Source organism: Aethalodelphis obliquidens, unplaced genomic scaffold (genome assembly GCF_003676395.1).
Source record: "Aethalodelphis obliquidens isolate GAN/ISIS:26980383/991018 unplaced genomic scaffold, ASM367639v1 scaffold3, whole genome shotgun sequence".
In the NCBI taxonomy this organism is placed as follows: Eukaryota; Metazoa; Chordata; class Mammalia; order Artiodactyla; family Delphinidae; genus Aethalodelphis; species Aethalodelphis obliquidens.
In genome coordinates this window covers 87,042,761-87,064,665 of record NW_020837947.1, presented here as the reverse complement: position 1 = coordinate 87,064,665, position 21,905 = coordinate 87,042,761, and the positions used below count along the sequence as shown (strand labels likewise).

Here is a 21,905-nt window from a genome sequence, read left to right as displayed (position 1 = left end):
GGGAAGTAAAAATTCCTAACATAATGGAATTGTCATGCCTCTTGGGGTGATATGATAATCCCGGCATAGACATTGGGTGGTTTTAATAGGTCTGCTAAGAAACCAAATTCTCTAGAGCCACCAGCAGGGTCACTAATGACAAGTTTTGAGCAGTTCTGAACAATTTGTGTTAAGTTAATTTCAAATATACTTCACACGAACATAATTACTTTTGATAATTTTAAGTGTAATAACTTTATGGAAGAAAATGTTTATTTCAGTTCTTTGCCTTCCACTCTGAATTCCTTTTAAATGCTATCCTAAAATTTTTCACCCATTTTAATAAAATTTAGTTTCTATTTTAGTGAGAGTGTTCTTCAACAATTAACACACACATCAACTGCAAAATATTATAAGGTAAAGTCTGACTCAGAGTGAAAACCAGCTTATGATTTCATCTCTGTAAAATAACCATAGTAATGATAACTCAGCTAAATCAGCTCTGTTTTCATATTTTGGGCAGTTTACAACCTAAATGCACACAGATACAAACACATCCAGTAAACTGCATAGGCATCTGTTACAAAGTTTAAAAATAGGAAATATTTTAGGATATTTGGAAAAAACAGGACTCAAAATATTGATATAATTATTGATATTTTATCAATTATTAAATGCCATAATGTATCAGATTGTCACCCAGATTAATGTAAACAAGGTCTTGTAACTCTGGAGAAAAAGTTTGGGAGTGAGTCTAGGTAGTTGGAAAGCCCAGAGACCCTATGTAACTAGGACTTCTGATTTCTATGGCTATTCCAAACCATGTCTGCTTTATTTTACTCTAAACCCTGCTTCTTCTTTAGACAACAGACAAGGCTCACTATGATTTCCTTCCCTTGGAAATTTTCTCTGCTCTTCAGCACCTGACCATCTTTGAGATCTGAAATCAAGTTTTATTCCTGCGTCTCATTCATTATTTAATAGTTATTTATTAATGGACTACTCATGTTCCAGTTACTGTGGTAGGGATGCATTCAACAAGGCACAAGACAGACAAGTCCCTGAACCCATGAAACTCACATTCTCTTTAGGAGAGAAAATCAAGGAGTAAAACAAATGACAGACAATAAAAATGGGTGCTATGACAGGCAATACCTTGGTGGAAAGGACAGTTTAGGAGGGTTCAACTAAAGGGGTGACTGAGCAACAAGAGGGAGACTGAGCAACAAGAGGGAGACACCTGGAAGGGAGACAGAGAGGAGGAGGAGAGGCTGTAAAGCCGAAAAGCTTCTAGAGTCCTCGAGCAACAGGATGTCACAATGAACGGAACGCTGGCAGGTGCTCTGCGAGTAGAGGAAGATGGGCAGGAACCCAGCTGTGCAGGCTCTTGTTGGCAGCACAAAGAGTCTGTATTTCATTCTCAGCATAAAGGTGAGCTACTGAAGAAACTTCAAACAAAAGCGACTTGATACAGTACAGCATACTTTGAATCACCCTGGCCAAATCATGATGAATGTTTAGAATCAGGCAATGAAGAACTGTAATAGTACAGGTTAAAAAAAAAAAAAAAGGCAGACTTGGGCCAGGATGTTTTCAGAGAAGAGAGAGAGAATTGGGCAGATGAAAGATGAAATTTTGGAAAGGACTTTCTGGTAGGGTTTGGTGGTAAATAATAAAAACGATGGAAGAGGTCAAAGAGAAGTCTCAGTATATAAGAAGAAGGCAGTTATATGATGGGATAGGAAAGGCCATGGGCAGACAAGGCTGGGGAGGGGCGTAGAGACTAGAGGTGGGTTGATAGGGGTAGGGCGTGAGGAATTTTATTTTAGAATTGTTAAGTTTAAGATTGAGATGAGACTTACAAGATGAGATATTATGTAGGTGTTTGGGTATGTGAGTCTGGAAGTCAGATGAAAAGTCTAAGCTGGAACAGGTATAAGAAGAGAAGGAAAATTAGCCACTGAGAGAGGAGGGGTACTACAAGTTTACTCTTTTCAAAACAGAAAGAATAAATGATTTTGAGAACACAGAGTGTTTTCACTGAAATGCATAGTACAATGAAGACAGAAAAAGTGTCTACTGGCGTTTTGATAATACAGGGTGATCACTGTCTTGCTTTACACGAATAGTGCCTGTTTATATGTGTTGTCCTGGGTAATAATTAACAGCACCCTTTTCACTCTAAAAAGACTAGCAGTTTGCATGATAAAACTCCCTAGTTACAGGTCGTATTAACAAAGCTATGTCAGCTGTGGCACCATGGAAATCAGATTGGATTGAAGAATAAATAGCAGGTGACAAAACTGAAATCACAGGTGTAGCAAATTTTTGATATATTTGGCTCTGTAGATGAGCAGAATAAAAGAAAAATAAGATCTGCAATGGTGTTGTGTTCCAGTAGGGCTATCCCTAAAGCCTGCTTTTATTTTGGGGGGAATGGTCCAGCAGAGAGAGAAAGATGGATAATGCAAGAAGGAAAGTTGATGGAGGGAAGGGTACAAAGGGAGGAGTTGGCCTTGGACAGAAGTACGTCAAGTCCTCTAAGTAGTAAGAGGGACGCACTCTTTCTTTCAAGTCCTTTCCTTCTGACTTTGGTATTCTCTCATAATCTCCCTGCTTCCCCTCTCAGCCACTTACCCTACCATGGCTTCCAGTGTTAACAACATAAGTCTCCAGCTATGCTTAACTCTTCGGGTTTTCTAGGACACACTTTGTTTTTGACAATTAGAGAACTGCTATCCCTAATTTGTTCTAATTTGGTAAATTCTTCAAAAGAAACATTTTATACAATATCCTCACACTGTTCCAAACATCATTTAAAAAAAATCTTGCAGAAGTTTAATCTTTTTCTAAAAGAAAACAAAACCTTTTTTAGCATAAATTTGGGCAAATCATTAGCATAGTGTTTCTTCACAGGAGCATGATAATTAGTTACCACAGAAATAAACTTGTCAGACAGGATTATCGAGGAATTAACATTTCAACGGTTCCTAGAATTTTTCTGCTACTGAATCTATGGATGCAGCCCTAATATATTCACTCCTAATGGCATGTGGTGATCAATGAGGCTTTAACAATTAAAGCTACCTGCAAGGTCACTTAGAGAGTGAGCCAAAGCAGCAGGTAACTTGCAACTTTAAGGAAAGCCAACGTGGGGAGAGATTCATGTGTAAAACATAAATGATATATGTACCATATCACGCCGTGTGGGCTCTAGGAAATGAACTGTGGAGACCCTTTCGGCTGTGTGCCTCACTGCTCAGTTAGAATACTACTTTAAAACTTAACTTTGCTATTGTTATATTGATTTCACTTGAAGCCTGCTATCTTTAATTTCTTCTGGTTATAAAAAAGACCATACTAGAAAAAGATATTTGATGATCCTTTGCAATAAAGTTTGAAGACAATAGAAAAATTTTACATACTTTAAAACTGATAATACACAACTAAAGAAAGCAAGTACAGTTGTCCCTCAGTGTCCAAAGGGGTTGGTTCCAGGCCCCCACTCCATACCAAAATCCACAGCTGCTCAAGTCCCTTACAGTAAATGGCATTGTATAGCCATCCCTCTGTATCCGCAGGTTTCACAGCCATGGATTTGGAAGGCCGACTGTAAAGATTTGGTTTTTGATTCTGAATTCATTCCAATGAATATACAATGACAATTCACATTAAAGCAAAGCATTAGTTATGCTTTGGAACTCCTTTCCACAAAATCACTTTCCATTATTAGAAGCAACTTTAGAAATAATATTTAAAGAAATAAATCATTTTCAACTTGTGAAAGGATTCCAAAATATTTGTGAAAAGAGCTGGATTGTGTCAATTTTCAGAAATAATAATGATGATTATTCTAAACGTTTTTCAAAAGTGACTTCACCTTCCACCACACAAGTGACTCCCAAAATTTAACTTTTCTGACATTGATTTGGTAAGTTAATTATACCGTGGTGGTCTACTTAAAAAAAAAATCAGAAATGTAAAGATTTAAATTCAGTGTATCATGTATTTAGCATTTCAAAATGCACCAAATTGAATCATAGTTTTTCAGGGTTTTAATGAGAATTAAAATTCATCATTCAACAATTGTCTTCAATATTGCAAGTTTCTCTTAATAAGACAACCCTAATCTTTATTTTTACATTTACACTTAAATATTTAACAGAGAGGTTTTGCAGAATCATGACTGGCATAACCTTGTTTTATCTATTTTGGCAAGACCTTTCTTTAGTCTCCATATTCGTATATGTAATGTTAAAGTTATGAACTATCCACTTTCAGTTTGTTTTCAGTTATGTTTATATTAGAACAGGAGACAGAGTTCACTTCTTGGCAAGTTGAGAGGAAAATGAGGCAAGCCAGAAAGACAAGCTGTGAGTCAAGCTATTAAGTAGCAGGAAAATTCAAGTAGTCGGAATTTTCAACTTTCACTTACATCAGAGTGTCTTTCTTACAGGGGAAAGCACAAATCAGCATCTAAATCAAGGCAGATACCAGGGCAAATTAAAGAACACGGGTAATAAATGGTCACCTGTTAAAATGTGTATTTATGCTTTGCTAGCCTTTGTTCCCATAGATAATTGTGCCTCTAAAGAACCATGCATTTGGCTGGCTCAGTAGTTGTCACTGAACCGTCAGGATTCATCCATCACTTCTTACCTACTAAGAGCATGCATTTGGATGGAAGAAGCCAACTCTACTTTATGATCTTGTCTGTTTCTAGCTTATAATATTATCTTGTTTAAAAGTTGTTCAAAAATATATTCTGAAATCATTTTTTTCCTAAAAAAGGACTCAGGCTTTTGTCTTTTGTGTACTGTGAGTTTTTATATCCTGGGTGTGTGGTAAGAATACCTGCACATGACAGCTTCCCCATAAATGCACGTGTATGTAGCTGCCAGATGCTGCTGAGGATAATGTCTACACTTTCTGCGGATGATCCCACCTAAAATATTCCCAACCTCGGCTGCATAGTTTCAGCCTTAATTTCCATGGAGTAATGACTAATGCCTTGTTTAAGGAAAAAACATACTAACAGAAACTCTGATGTTTAATGCATATATTAAGTACAAATGAAACTAGCTCTGGGTTCCTCTGCTTTCACTAAAAATATGAATAATAGTAAGTAACTTTTTCTGAGAAAAATTTCAGTAATTTTGTAATAACCAATATTTTCAGATATTCAAGTAATATGATAGGAAATGTCCTACTTTTAAATGGTTAATTAACTTGTGTTTTAAAAGTTTCTAAAATATAATTGAAAATTTATTGGAGTATTTGTATAAGTTGAGTTAAACATGATAACTTTTAAAATGCTTAATTACTAATTGGATTAACTGACCAATGCAGATTACACTTTAAAATTCAGTTTCCAAATTTAAATGACAAAATTTCACTCCTTTTCACTATATTTTGTGTTGAATAAATATATGCCATTGGGGAAAAGGAAAGAAAAGTAAGTTTATGTTACGGAGAAGTTTTGCTGGGTCTGTAAATACCGTTTTAGAAGCAGAATCAATTATTCATTATTTTGTACAAGTTGTTGAAGTAAAATCATTATTCCACTGGCATGTTTTTCTTAACACTACTCACAGTGGTTAATGAAAAGGTTAATGAATAATGTGCATATTTCATTAGAGAAAAAAAATCTTTATTTATTGGAAAGTGGTTAAACGGTTTATTTCTTTCCTTTGTTTTTTTAACATCTTTATTGGAGTACAAATGCTTTCCAATGTTGTGTTAGTTTCTGCTGTATAACAAAGTGAATCAGCTATATGTATACATATATCCCCATATCCCCTCCCTCTTGCATCTCCCTGCCACCTTTCCTATCCCATCCCTCTAGGTGGTCACAAAGTACAAAGCTGATCTCCCTGTGCTATGCGGCTCCTTCCCACTAGCTATCTGTTTTACGCTTGGTAGTATATATATGTCCATGTCACTCTCTCACTTTGTCCCAGCTTACCCTTCCCCCTCCCCATGTCCTCAAGTCCATTCTCTACATCTGTCTTTATTCCTGTCCTGCCCCTAGTTTCATCAGAACCATTTTCTGTTTAAGATTCCATATATATGTTTTAGCATATGGTATTTGTTTTTCTCTTTCTGACTTACTTCACTCTGTATGACAGACTCTAGGTCCATCCAACTCACTTTAAATAACTGATTTATGTTTATTTTTATGGCTGAGTAATATTCCATTGTATATATGTGCCACATCTTCTTTATCCATTCATCTGTTGATGGACAGTTAGGTTGCTTCCATGTCCTGGCTATTGTAAATAAAGCTGCAATGAATATTGTGGTACATGACTCTTTTTGAATTATGGTTTTCTCAGAGTATATGCCCAGTAGTGGGATTGCTGGGTCGTATGGTAGTTCTATTTTTAGTTTTTTAAGGACCCTCCATACTGTTCTCCATAGTGGCTGTATCAATTTACATTCCTGCCAACAGTGCAAGAGGGCTGCCTCTTCTCCACACCCTTTCCAGAATTTATTAGATTTCTTGATGATGGCCATTCTGACTGGTGCGAGGTGATACCTCACTGTAGTTTGATTTGCATTCCTCTGATGATTAGTGATATTGGGCATCCTTTCATGTGTCTGTTAGCAATCTGTATATCTTCTTTGGAGAAATGTCTGTTTAGGCCTTCTGCCCATTTTTGGATCAGGTTGTTTGTTTTTTTTGATATTGAGCTGCATGGGCTGCTTGTGTATTTTGGAGATTGATCTTTGTCACTTGCTTCATTTGCAAATATTTTCTCCCATTCTGAGGGTTGTCCTTTCATCTTGTATATGGTTTCCTTTGCTGTGCAAAAGCTTTTAAGTTTCATTAGGTCCCATTTGTTTATTTCTGTTTTTATTTCCATTTCTCTAGGGGGTGGGTCAAAAAGGATCTTGCTGTGATTTATGTCATAGAGTGTTCTGCCTATGTTTTCTTCTAAGAGTTTTATAGTGTCTAGCCTTACATTTAGGTCTTTAATCCATTTCGATTTTATTTTTGCTTATGGTGTTAGGAAGTGTTTTTTTCTGATCTGATTTTTATGATTTCTTTCCTTCTGCTAAGTTTGGGTTTCTTTTATTCTTCTTTCTCTAATTGCTTTAGGTGTAAGGTTAGGTTGTTTATTTGAGATTTTTCTTGTCTCTTTAGGTAGGATTGTATTGTTATCAACTTCCCTCTTAGAACTGCTTTTGCTGCACCCCATAGGTTTTGGATCATCTTGCTTTGATTGTCATTTGTTTCTAGGTATTTTTTCATTTCCTCTTTGATTTCTTCAGTGATCTCTTGGTTATTAAGTAGTGCATTGTTTAGCCTCCTTGTGTTTGTAATTTTTACAGATCTTTTGCTGTAATTGATATCTAGTCTCAGCATTGTGGTTGGAAAAGATACTTGATACAATTTCAATTTTCTTAAATTTACCAAGGCTTGATTTGTGACCCAAGATATGATCTATCCTGGAGAATGTTCCATGAGCACTTTAGAAAAATGTGTATTCTGTTGTTTTTGGATGGAATGTCCTATAAATATCAATTAAGTCCATCTTGTTTAATGTGTCATTTAAAACTTGTGTTTCCTTATTTAGTTTAATTTTGGATGATCTGTCCATTGGTGAAAATGGGGTGTTAAAATCCACTACTATGATTATGTTACTGTCAATTTCCCCTTTTATGGCTGTTAGCACTTGCCTTATGTATTGAGGTGCTCCTATGTTGGGTGCATAAATATTTACAATTGTTATATCTTCTTCTTGGATTGATCCCTTGATCATTATGTAGTGTCCTTCTTTGTCTCTTCTAATAGTCTTTATTTTAAAGTCTATTTTGTCTGATATGAAAATTGCTACTCCAGCTTTCCTTTGATTTCCATTTGCATGGAATATGGTTTTGCATCCCCTCACTTTCAGTCTGTATGTGTCTCTAGGTCTGAAGTGGGTCTCTTGTAGACAGCATATATACGGATCTTGTTTTTGTATCCACTCAGCCAATCTGTGTCTTTTGGTGGGAGCATTTAGTCCATTTACATTTAAGGTAATTATCGATATGTATGTTCCTATTCCCATTTTCTTAATTGTTTTGGGTTCGTTATTGTAGGTGTTTACCTTCTCTTGTGTTTACTGCCTAGAGAAGTTCCTTTAGCAGTTGTTGTAAAGCTGGTTTGGTGGTGCTGAACTCTCTCAGCTTTTGCTTGTCTTTAAAGTTTTTAATTTCTCCATCAAATCTGAATGAGATCGTTGCTGGGTAGAGTAATCTTGGTGGTAGGTTTTTCTCCTTCATCACTTTAAATACATCCTGCCAGTCCTTTCTGGCTTGCAGAGTTTCTGAAAGATCAGCAGTTAACCTTTTGGGGATTCCCTTGTATGTTACTTGTTGTTTTTCCTGTGCTGCTTTTAATATTTTTTCTTTGTATTTAATTTTGATAGCTTGATTAATATGTGTCTTGGCGTGTTTCTATTTGGATTTATCCTGTATGGGACTCTCTGTGCTTCCTGGACTTGATTGACTATTTCCTTTCCCATATTAGGGAAGTTTTCAACTATAATCTCTTCAAATATTTTCTCAGACCATATCTTTTTCTCTTCCTTTTCTGGATCCCGTATAATTTGAATGTTGGTGGCTTTAATGTTGTCCCAGAAGTTTCTGAGACAGTCCTCAATTCTTTTCATTCTTTTTTCTTTATTCTGCTTTGAGGTAGTTATTTCCACTATTTTGTCTTCCAGGTCACTTATCCATTCTTCTGCCTCAGTTATTCTGCTACTGATTCCTTCTAGAGAATTTTTAATTTCATTTATTGTGTTGTTCATCATTGTTTGTTTGCTCATTAGTCCTTCTAGGTCCTTGTTAAATGCTTCATGTATTTTCTTCATTCTATTTCCAACATTTTGATCATCTTTACTATCATTACTCTGAATTCTTTTCCAGGTAGACTGCCTATTTCCTCTTCATTTGTTTAGTCTGATGGGTTTTTCCCTTGTTCCTTCACCTGCTGCATATTTCTCCGTCTTCTCATTTTGTTTAACTTACTGTGTTTGGGGTCTCCTATTCGCAGGCTGCAGGTTCGTAATTCCCGTTGTTTTTGGTATCTTCCCCCAGTGGGTGATTCAGTGTCTTGTGTAGGCTTCCTTGTGGAGGGGATTGGTGCCTGTGTTCTGGTGGATGAGGCTGGATCTTTTCTTTCTGGTGGGCAGGGTCGTGTCCGGCGGTGTGTTTTGGTGTGTCTGTGAACTTAGTATGATTTTAGGCCGCCTCTCTGCTAATGGGTGTGGTTGTGTTCCTGTCTTGCTAGTTGTTTGGCAGGGGGTGTCCTGCACTGGAGCTTGCTGGCTGTTGGGTAGAGCTAGGTCTTAACGCTGAGACAGAGATCTCTGGGAGAGCCCTTGTCAGTTCATATTATGATTATGTGGGGTCGAGAGGTCTCTGGTGGTCCAATGTCCTGAACTCAGCTCTCCCAGTTCAGAGGCTCAGGCCTGACACCAGGCTGGAGCACCAAGACCCTGTCAGCCACACAGCCGGTTCCTTGGGAATTCTGAGACCTTAATTCAGAACTGCCTTCAACTACGGGGTTTTTGAAGCCAAACTGTCTGAGAGGCCTGGGATCAGCCAGAAGCTGGCATCTCTTCAGATGTGGGAGCTTCTCTCTTTCCTTTTCTATCTCACTGATTTTCCTGCCATCTGAGCCAAAGCACTCCTGCCTTGGTTGACACATGTCTAGTCCTTGTCTTTATTATTAATACCTTCAAAGCAGAAAACTTTGATGCTTGCTGTGGTTATAATGTTCCAATTATCTTTATATATATGTTATATGTGTATGTGTATATATGTGTTTATATATATACACACAATGTCTTTGTTTATATATATACACACATTTATATATAAAATAAGTTATTTCTTTCAAACTCCTCTGTTTTGAATGCACTGCTGCATTTTTATATTATTTTCTACTACTCAAACAGATAAGAAGTTCAAGGTTTACAGTATGAAGATGAAATAATTTATCATTCCTAAGCATTGTGTACCCATACTTTAGGCAAGACAGTTATCTGTTGGGATAATTTAAGTTATAGAAAGACAGTGGAATGAAGCAATTGTTTACAACACGTAATATGATATTGTAGACATTTTTTGAGCAGTTATAATAACTTAATAAGTAAAAAGTATATACAGTAATTTCTATTTTCTTTGTATAAGCAGTCCAATAATCCACTCAGGGCCAAGATTAAAAGAAATATAAATTCTGTAGTTGAAATTTAACTATTAAGTATTATAAACATTTTTTGTCTTTATTGCTAAAGATAGACATTTATCTTATTTCCCCTTTTAGAAATATTTCTCATCTTGTCTAGTACACATTGTTTTAACTCATTTATCTTCTTCCTGGATTCAAAGCTAAAAAAGCTTTCCCAGCTCCTTTTGCCATTAGGTGTGTTCATATGACAAAGTTCTAGCCAACAGAATGCCAATGAAAATGAGACATGCCACCTCCATGCCTGCTTTCCCCTACCAGTGAACCATCTACCCATTCTCTGCCATGCTGACTGGAGGACACTCATGTTTTCAGCCAAAAACACATTTGAACTAGCATAAATTGAATAAGGTTGAATAAATGAGCTCTTTATAAAGATGTGGTTGGGGGTAGAACCACAAGCGATAATATAGTATTCCTGGGCCACAGCATAGCTACTCTGATACCACTTCTGTGTCTAAAGGCCACCAGAAAGAAAGGAGTCATCAGTACTTGGAGGAGAGCCATCAGCCAGGAGCTGATACCTTCACAGGAGGGACTGAGCCAGCCCCTGGGACACCATACAAAGGTCAAGGGATTATAGATCATGATGCCACTTGCTTGTCTCTTGAATTTCTTTCCAGTGTTCCCCATTGATGGAACCACATAGGAAGCCAGAAGACAAGAGAGCTTGTATTTTTTTGCTAGGGCTGCCTCAGCAAAATATCACAGACTGGATGGCTTAAACAAATGAAATTTATTGTCTCACGTTTGTGCAGGCTAGAAGTCCAAGATCAAGGTGTCAGCAGTGTTGGTTCCTTCTGAGGGCTACGAGAGAAAGATGTGTTCCAAGTCCTTCTCCTTGGCTTGTAGATGACCGCCTTCTCCTCTCTTTATACTGTCTTCCCTCTGTGCATGACTCTTTCTGTGTCCTAATTTCCCTCTTTTATAAGGACACTGGTCATATGGGATTAAGGCTCACCCTAATGACCTCAGATTAACTTGATCACCTCTTTAAAGACGCTATCTTCAAATAAGGTCACATTCTGAGATACTGGAGATTAGCACTTCAATGCAAACCTTTGGAGACACAATTGAACCCATGACTGAGCCCACTGATATAATCTACAGAGCACCTCATCCTTAAGCGTACCAAGGTGTTCAAGAGTGGGGTGACAAATGCTTACCTATTTGTGTTTGTTTTTCTTCTTCATGTACTATATGCTGTGGTTTTGCAGCCTAACATCACTACTTGGTTTCATTTGTACTCTCCCTTTCATTAAAAGATGAGCAACAGCTTTAGCTAATATCTCAGTAAAATAGGTTTAGTACATGTACTTTTAGTACCTTTACTATACCAGTGTGCATTTCATCTGACTTAAGCACTCCATATTTTCCTTCCTGCTTTTGTTAGGTTAAACAATCACACGTTTCTTTTTTAAAAGTATCGTGCTCCTCTGCAGAAATCCTGTCTTTCCTTGTTCCAAAAATAATGAGCTTTTCAAGTTACTTTTTCACAGAGAGTATTTGTTTCAGTCTTTCTGAGAGAGCCTTTCTTCATAGGCGGTGCACAGCCTTGCTGTTTTTTCCCCCACTATTCCACTAGAGCATGGGAGGAAGGATACTTCTCCTATATTCATATGCAATGGAACGTCATCATCCAACAGAAACAAGATGAGAGTGTAGAGTTGGGGGTGAAATGTGTGCATACCATTAGCTTTACTTTAAAGGTATGTTAATGGTCAAAATATTATGCCACAGGGACTTCCCTAGTGGTCCAGTGGTTAAGACTCACTTCCAATGCAGGGGACACAGGTTTGATCCCTGGTCAGGGAACTAAGATCCCACATGCTGTGCAGCATGTCCAGGAAAAAATAAAGAATAACGTGCACGCAGAATATAATTGTTTTTAAATTATAGCTACAGCATTCCTGAATTGATTTAAACAAAATTGAAATTTTCTTTTTCCCTTTTACTTCTAAGTATGTTTTAAAGGTGTAGAAAACTAAAATTAATGGAGCTCCACTTTTGTTCTTTATAGATGATAAACATAAAAAAAAATATTTCTATAAATTTTCCATTATTTCAAACAAACCCAGGACCTGTGAAGAAATATTTCTGAATTTAGATAACTTAGACCAGGTATAGACAGGTTGTCAACTACTTTTTCATAAAAATAAAAAACAATAGTGTGTGTAAATTGCAAAAAACAAATTGTAGTTATATAACTTTAAGGAAAGTGATTTTTTTTTGCTGTTAAATATCCTTAAAAGTGACATGTGCTGAGGATAGAGAAAAAATAAGTACCCCTGAGATGTAATGTTTTTCTTTTAAAAAACACTTTAAAGAGTATGTAGTCACTTTTAAAACACAGACTGGACATGCTATAGTAGAAAAATTTAAGAGATCTGGGTTCTCATCTTGCCCTTGCACTGACTAGCACCATGTGATCTTGAGAAAGTTGCTTACTTTCTATGATTCTCAGCTTTGAAATGTGCAAAATGAGTGTTATGGACTCATAACAAATTCATATGTTGAAGTCCTAACCCTCGGTACTTCAGAATGTGACTGTTTGAAGGTAGGGTTTTTAAAGAGATAAGAAGTTAAAATGAAACAATTAGGTGGGTTCTAATCCCTCATGACTAATGTCTTTATAAGAGGAGGAAATTAGAACACAGACACACAGAGGATATGGTGCAAAGATACAGGGAGATAACAGTCATATACAAGCCAAGTGAGAGGCATCAGAAGAAACCAACCCTGCCAGTATCTTTTAAAAAAATTTTATTGATGTATAGTTCATTCACAACGTTGTGTTAATTTCTGCTCTACAGCAAAGTTATACACAAACACACATATATGTATACATATATATATATACATTCTTTTTTAAAATTTTTTTTTATTATGTTTTATCACAGGATACTGAATATGGTTCCCTGTGCTATACAGTAGGACCTTGTTGTTTATCCATCCTATATATAATAGTTTGCATGTGCTAATCCCAAATGCCCAATCCATCCCTCCCTCAAACCCCTCCCCCTTGGCAACCACAGGTCTGCTCTCTATGTCTGTGAGTCTGTTTCTGTTTTGTAGATAGGTTCATTTGTGTCATATTTTAGATTCTGCATTTACATGATGTATGGTATTTGTCTTTCTCTTTATGATTTACTTCACTTAATATGACAATCTCTAGTTGCAGCCATGTTGCTGCATGTCCTGCCAATATCTTGATCTCAGAATTCCAGCCTCCAGAGCTGTGAGAAAGTAAATTTATGTAATTTAAGTCCCCCAGTCTGTGATGCTTAGTTAGTTATGTATCTGTAAAGCATCCGGCATATGGTGGTTGTTTAATGCTTACTAATTAATATTGTTCTTGCTGCTTGAAGGCTTTTTTGCAGGGCACATCATTTATATTAATTAATTAATTAATTAATTAATTTGCGTTACACGGGCCTCTCACTGTTGCGACCTCTCCCGTTGCGGAGCACAGGCTCCGGACACGCAGGCTCAGTGGCCATGGCTCACGGGCCCAGTCGCTCCGTGGCCTGTGGGATCTTCCCAGACCGGGGCACAAACCCACGTCCCCTGCATCGGCAGGCAGATTCTCAACCACTGCGCCACCAGGGAAGCCCAGGGCACATCATTTATAATTCTTATCTTTATCTTATCTTGAACATGCAGCAGTTCTTTCAGGGTAGAAGAAGAGAAGAGATCAAATTACACTATGTTTCTACAACGTGGGTCATTGTACCCATGACTTAAAACATATTCAGACGTTTTGGAGTAGCCTTGGAATTGTGCCCTTTTCAAACTGTTTTTTTTCTGTATTTAACCTCTATATCTCCTAGTTCTACATCTGGGAAATGATAGTAAAACTATAATAAAATGTTAATTCATAAACAACAAGGTCCTACTGTATAGCACAGGGAACTATATTCAATATCTAATAATAAACTACATAATGGAAAATAATATGAAAAAGAATATATATATATATGTATAAAAGAATCACTGTGCTGTATACCTGAAACATTGTAAATCAACTATACTTCAATAAAAAATGAAAGAAACTATAATAAAAGTTAATAATTAAATTGTTCTTAAAGATGAATAAATTTGTATATGTAATAGAATTACGACTTGACACATAATTGGTGTTTAATAAACTGTAACTATGATTACCGTGTTCTCAATTTATTTTTTAACCCTTTTTCAACACTCCCCAAGTTAGAACAGCATCTTCTGGTGCACTCTCTGTCTCTCCCACCATTTCTCACCTGTCTTTGTTTCCTTTGAAGGGTCCAAATATGTGTTTTGTGATACAATTCTCACTGCTACCCCAATGTTCATAGACCACCATCCGTCCAGATGGTGGTACACTCTGCCTTGGGAAACTATCACCTTGGTTAGGATGGCATTTTCCAAAGTGCATTGCCCTCAGCATTGGTTATTCAAGAGGTTAAAATGCTGAAGAAAAACATTAAAGGGTCCTGTGCCCATGTCTGGAGTTAAGCAAAGAAAGCGACACTTTATTAAATTAGGATCTCAGGAGTCTTAAAATGCACACGTACATTTTGAGTGTCAGGGAAGGTATATGTGATGTAACCTTTCCACAATTTAGTTGATAATAAATTGTTTTTTCATTAATTTTCCCTAAGAGTCTGGATTCTAGACAATAGGATTTGGGTAGTTCTGGCTGAAAGAGGGTAGACTTCCTTAAAACTTCTCCTTTTACTTCTTTCCCAGTCTCTGTTTTTTTGTCTGTTTGCTTTCTTCTTTTTTTGGCTTTAAACAATTAATTATTTTTACCAAATAATAACCTATTGCCATAACCAAATAACTTACTTTAGTCTACATACTGGATAAGAATGGTGGTGTGTGTTTCAAAATATCACTTATTTAGAAAAAATGGTGGAGGGAGGCAACACACATAATATATACTAGGTATTAAAAATTAGACCTTACTAAAAATAAAAAAAAATGCAAATTAGGGGGAAATGTCAATTTCACTTAATAGATTGGCAAAATTATATCTGATGTTGGTGAGGATTTGGGGGTAAAGTCAACTTCAAATGCAGCTTTTAGGAATATAATAATACATATTCATTACTCTATATCAATTGTGGTATAATGGATCATTTTACTTTTCTTCTTTATGTTTTTTTGAATGTTCCACATTTTCTATAGTGAATGTATTTGACTTTGTTTATCAAAAGAAATACCAGTTTGTTTTCACAACTCCTCTAAGTGGAAAACATTGTGAGGATTTCAGGGCTTCTTTTAATAAATCTGCTTATGTAAATTCCTTGATAATATAGTTCCTATAACATGCTTTCCCCAGTACTATTTTAGGACGTACAGACAAGACAGAATGGTTTGATGAACATTAATTTACATACAAGAATATGTGAATATTAATCAGGAAAGCCTCCACTTTGAAGTGCAAGAACAATACCCAGAGAAATAGTCTTTGCTGCATATGAGATGAAGTGGAAATAAAAAGTGTATCTTACCTGATAAGCAGTGTATACTTTCGTCCATCATCCACTTTAATAGTAGTGTTAATGCTTTTCAATTTTGCTTCACCAGCACAGAAAAATTGGTACTACGGGGAAAAAAAATATTTCCTCAGTTTTTCAGTGTGGAATTAACATCTTATTTTTGTATTGAACATTACAATTTACCAGTAATATTTTATTGTGTTGGAGAGATAAGAAGTCTGAAAATTAAAGTGACAGCTCAAGGTGTGCAACTAATAAGTGCTAGAATTAAAACACATAAATGCATACATATTATATATATATACACATAAACCATACACATGTACACATACATACACGCATGCACACACAAACACACACTTCTGGTTTCTCTTGTATTCTGGGGAGCCTGGTTGAGAAAGGCAGCTTCTTCGGCTAGCTGGGAGTGAGTGTTAATAGGCAATTTTCCTTAGATACTAGTAACTGAGCAATGCAAACACTAGTGTATACCATCTAGACAGTGATGTTAACGTCACACAAGGGAAACAAAGATTTTGAAAGTTAATCATTCAACCTAAACTTCCAGAGGATTGAAGGGGACTATGGCCATTTGTGGGATTATTGCTAATTGGACCAACTGAGTTATGGTTTTAAAAGGAGCAAATCATGTCTATAGTAGATATGCTTGGCCAGACACCCCTGGGAATTCCAATAATGGGCTGCAGTGGCCTACATCTTCTCAACAGCATGTTCCTGAAAGTATATCAGTTATATTGTGGCCATTCTTTCACAGAAAGGGCCTTTATAGTCTTTAGCATATCTATTAGAGATCTGTAAGCCACATATAAGTTAAAGAAACACAGTTGCATAGTGTTTCATAACTCCTATGCATCTAGCTACATTAAATTGACATGTCTATATCTTCCCACATGTAATCCAAAGGTAAACATAATGCTATATATCTTAACTTTTTATATTTGGTCATCTCAAAAAGGTTCCTTTCCTTTATAAAATTATCTACTGAGGGTTCACTTTAAGAACTATGTTAAACAGCACTGAGATTTCCAAAAATAAATATATCTACATGTACTTTACCAGAAAATCAGTTGCATGACCTTTGGCTGTACATTCTTCTCAAGCCATGTGTAACTAAGTAAAAGGCCACATTTGTCTATTGCATTTTTATGCTGTGTCTAGTATGCAATCAAGGTGACCAGATTTAATATTTAATATTTTTGGCAGCATGGATAATAATTTAGCTATTTCTTATGTACATCACTAGGAGATCTATGTTGTTAGTTAAAATAGTTATTTAAGTTTAAATGATAATTTACTGGCCAACAATGTGTGTGTATGGGGGGTGGTAATCTCCTTGTTTTGTTCAAATATATCAGAAAATTATTTTTCAGGTACAGCTAAGACTTATTAATTCCTATCTTCAGGGATGTAAAAGTTAAACATTTAAAAATATTTAATGGACGATTTTATTAATTGTATTGAATTTTTTCTTTTATTATAAATAGCTCCTTTACGATATATATAAAACAATAGCTACTGTGATTGTTACTCTGTACCATGGATTTTTAAAGTAATTTATAGGTTTTACCTGATTGCTTTCTTACAAAACAAAAAACAAGAAAAACAAAAATCTGTGAAGTAGGTACTACCCTTTTATTACCTTCTTTATTCAGAGGTGGAAACTGAGGGGGAGTGATCTGCTCCAGTCAGGGAGGCACAGTGATTCATGAAACAGCTAAGTGAAGGGACTGACATTTGAGTCCCAACATGGATGTATCTGCTTACCTCTTTGTTATTAGAAAGAGCCAATGAAATAGTTTTAAACATTAATTTTGATACATTTATCTTTGAAACTTAAATTTCCTAAAAAAACATTTGACTAACAATTCTGCATTTCTAGAATTTGAATAGGTCTTAAATTATGATCACTGGAAGAGTTCAACCATAATATGTCTTTTGTGAAAATTGTAATGTAAATACATTCCCCATATGATTATACTTTTAAAATGAATGAGGAAATTGGAGCATAGTATCAAAAAATCATAGCAGATTAAGGAAAATCTTAAAATCATAAAGATAGGATAGCACTGAAATTTCCTTTAAATCATTACAATGATGGGTGTGGAAAGAACATGGATTTTGGACTGACACAACGGAGTAACAATTCCTGATCTACCATCTTTGAAAGAGTTCAAAGAGCATGTGTAATACCGAACATGCTGAGAACCTCCACTGGCCTGCGAGGTCTTTGAGAAAAAGAAATAGAAATACAGAGAGAAATACCTACTCCTCATATTGGATTAATATGTCCCAGGCTTTCTTCTATGAGTTTATATGCCTTTACTTACTCACCCATTATATTACACTAACTTCACAATATTTATCCACTTACTAATTTAAACCTCACACCTACTTTTACTACCCTCTTTCATGAGTGAGTAAACTCCAGCGCAGACAGCTTAAACCTTGCAAGACCTCAAAACCCCTAAATGGCCGAGCTGGTGTTCCAACTCTAACATTCTTGCTCAAGAATCCATGATCTTAATATATTTTCTTAAGTTGGAGCCCAACACGTAATTGCAATCCAATAAATTATAGCAATTATTACAGAGTATCAATATATATGTTTTCTTTGTCATAAAACCTAAAAGAAAGAAATTCTACACCTCTCTTCACCCATTACAGTTTTATAATTCCTAAATGTCTTAGTTCAATTAATTTGAATTTTTTTTATCCACTTGAAAGTGAAAGAAATCTCTGTTCTCCATTATTTCATACATATTTTCACCAATAATTCTACAAGTCTCTGGTGTGGTTCACCATGTCTCTGGAGACATCCACTGTGGTGAGAGGGGCTGGCTGAGTTGTGAGCTGAGTTAGGAGTAGAAAAATGTGCTGGATGTGACCAGGGCTCAATATTATGTGTGCTTTATAGTTCCTTATATTTGGTCTCTTCATGTTTTCTGCTTATTATAAGACTAACGGAAATTTCTGGTCTTTGTCGAGGAAAATGCTGTACAGCAGGGATCAGCAAACCTTATCTTAAAGGGTCAGACTGACGTTTGATGGCTCATTATAGTATTCTATTCATTACATAATTCTATTTTCTTGTCCCATTTTCACCTGTTATTATTATCTGTAATCAATTTGAAGCAATATGAGAACAAAGTGTGTTTTATTTACCATTGAATCCTCACAAACTGGCACTGTCACTGGGGATGGATAAATGTTCAATGAATGAGTGAAAAAATGGATGAATGAATAAAGATAATGCTACCACTACTAATCTGCTACATCTGGTTGACATTTGTTTATATCAGACATTTTACTAAATTATATATATGTGTTATATTACTTAAGGAAGATGAGTATTTAAAGAAAATCAAACTTGTACAACTTGGCTTATTTAAATTAGAAGGTGTACCTCACACTTTTATGGAAATTCATGTCATATTTAAATAACATCTGAAAGAAATGATAGGCAAAAATACTGTTGTCATGTTTCATATACTAGACTGTGTTGAGTTAATTACCTTATTGCAGTGATGACTTGATGACTTCCTTAATCTGAGTATTTAGAACAGGAATATGAGGTGATTTGTTAAGGTAGAATGGTCTTGGGAAAAGAACACGCATTTTCAACTCATCATTGCCTTCAAAATTTAACTGTGTAATTTTGGACTTTTAAAGGAAGATTGTTATAAAGACTGGCAAGTTTTAAGTGAGCAGTCTCAAATTTTTGATATCTGAATCTCTTTGCACTCTGAAAAATTACTGAGGGCCCCAAAGAGTTTTGTGTAATGGGTTATATTTATCAATATGTATAATACTAAAATTAAAACAGACTTTTAAAACACAAAAACATATAAGTATACATTACACTAGTGATCAGAGGGATGACATCGCGTCATGAAGCTTCTGGAAAACTATGTACACTTATGAAAATGAGTACGAAAGAGACAAATAACATCTTAGTGTTATTATAAAGAGAGTGTTCCCCTTAAAGATCCTTTGAAAGAAACCTGGGGTTTCCCAGGGTTTCCCAGATCACGTCTGCCATTAAAGTTATAAAAAATTGCAGGAATTATAATTGAGAAATTGGGAAATATAATTGTGGAAGAAAAGTTGAAAATATAGAGAAAAGAAGAGAATGAAAGCTATTTAAAGCACATACTATTTTGATATATAAATAGTGTACACCGAACAGGAAGAAATTACAAAAAACAGGACACACAGCCTGGTGATGAGTATAAAAGACATAATTAAGGTTAAATTTTATATTGATAATAACCACTAAAGTGGTGAATCATAACAACTTCATAAAATTTATGTTAAATAAATTTGACTTACCTTTAAAGTACCATTTTCAATAAATAATTGAATAAAATGTCCATCTCCTGAATCTAAGTCTTGTTTGATGTAGAGCAGGAGTCCATAGGCGTTGGAGGTCTGAAATTCTAGGGAGATGTTATTTTGTGGATTTAAAAACACGTTCCGAAATTCTAGATAGGAATCTCCGTAATAACAAACACAACTGATATCTGTGGAGTCAGAAAGAAAATACAATTTATGTTGGAAGTAAATGTTCAATGGTCGGATATCACATTATAATGTTAGCATAATGTTTTCTGAAATGGCTCTGACCTGACTCTTTTCTACCTATGACGAGCTTGGGCACCTATTTTCTTTGCCATTGTCACAGTGGTTTGACATAATTTATATGTACTGGGGGCATTATGATCAAATTTCATTGGAGGGTAGGGATGTCTAGATCTTCAAGTACTCTTACCTAGATTTTATGTTACAGGTCACCAGAAATAGGAGCATTTTCTAAAGACATCCTTATTCACTGTATATATAAGATGTTGGTACAAAATTTTGATTTGTGTCATTGTTAATTTGATTGGTGGTGTTTGAGGGCTGACAAAGAGTATTGGTAAATAAAGGAATTGCCACCTTTTTGTAGCAATGCTATATTATCTCAGCGTCTTAAAAAACATCTCTTTCTCTTTGTTTTACTTTTGCTTTCTGAATGATTATGTTTTAATTAGCCTTATTCTTTCAAGTAAAATACAGAGTCATTTTGAGCAAAATACTTTGACAATTTAATTTCTTAAATTTATAAATATATGATTAATGAAACCTAGTTATCTTATTTCTCTAAGTTAATTATATCATTATTAAAAGTTACTTTTCTTTGATAAATACTTGATTGATCCTTGCTGATTGATGATATTCCTGTAACCATGAATTTGAATCTCTCTCCTTTCTGTTCTCCTTCTGTGACACACATACACATATACAAACTCTCATTTAAAACTTCCAAATTGTTTATTCTTTCACAATTAATATTGGTAGAAGAGATTATTCATGAAACAATGTGAGATTTAGTTTACTGCCCATCATAGGATAACACTCTTCATAAAATCTGTATTTTAAAACTTAAACACGGTTTACATTTTATGCAGAGTATTTTTCTTATTTTAAGATTTCAATAAAGCTTTAGAAATACTCATTGTGTAAATTTTCAAACTTGTAAAAAGCTCTAAGGAAATAATCAGCTAAACCTCAAAGAAAAATATTTCCTTTTAAGTAGAAATAAGAAGGTTCAAAATACTGACAGAAAACATTTGTGCTTTGTAGACATAAAAAACATATATATATATTTTTAATCAAGGAATTCATTAGAAAGTTGCTTAAAGATTGAAAATATTAACAATGCTTTCAGTTTTGGCTTTTGAGTTGTTTTAGTTGTTATGTTATATAGACAAGTATTTTTTCCTTGTAAAATTTTAATGATGATGTTAAAGGCAAAACATTAAATAATTTGAAAAATTTCATCCATTTATTTGAATGAATTGTGAATGGAGACAAATATCTGTTATATTTAAAGTTCAAAATGTAAAAAAGCATAATACATTTTCAGAAAAAGACTAACTTTACAACATGGATGTACTCAACATTGGTGAAATAAAGAAAACACTATATACCTTTAAAATGGTTCAGAAAGAAATATATTTTCCAACAGTAGCTAACTCAAAACTTATTTTAATTTCATTATTTTAAGATATGTATTTTTTTGGACTAACTTTTTAAAAATTAAGTGGCTTTGCCATCATGTGATTAGTGCTCTGTAATAAAAGCCCACACATGCACTCGGTTGTAAGCTACATGAGGTCAAGAGCCATATATGTTTGGTTCAGCAT

At 35.1% G+C, this 21,905-nt stretch overlaps 1 protein-coding gene across 1 annotated transcript in view; it reads right to left on the bottom strand.

The window, feature by feature from the left end:
- Positions 1 to 21,905, bottom strand: part of EYS (EGF-like photoreceptor maintenance factor) — a 1,677,823-nt gene that overhangs the window by 702,260 nt on the left and 953,658 nt on the right. The window contains exons 25-26 of the mRNA XM_027093793.1: positions 20,050 to 20,240; positions 15,715 to 15,806 (exon numbers count right to left, since the gene is read on the bottom strand). Coding sequence (XP_026949594.1) covers positions 15,715 to 15,806; positions 20,050 to 20,240 — 283 coding nt within the window. The remainder of the gene's footprint in view (positions 1 to 15,714; positions 15,807 to 20,049; positions 20,241 to 21,905) is intronic.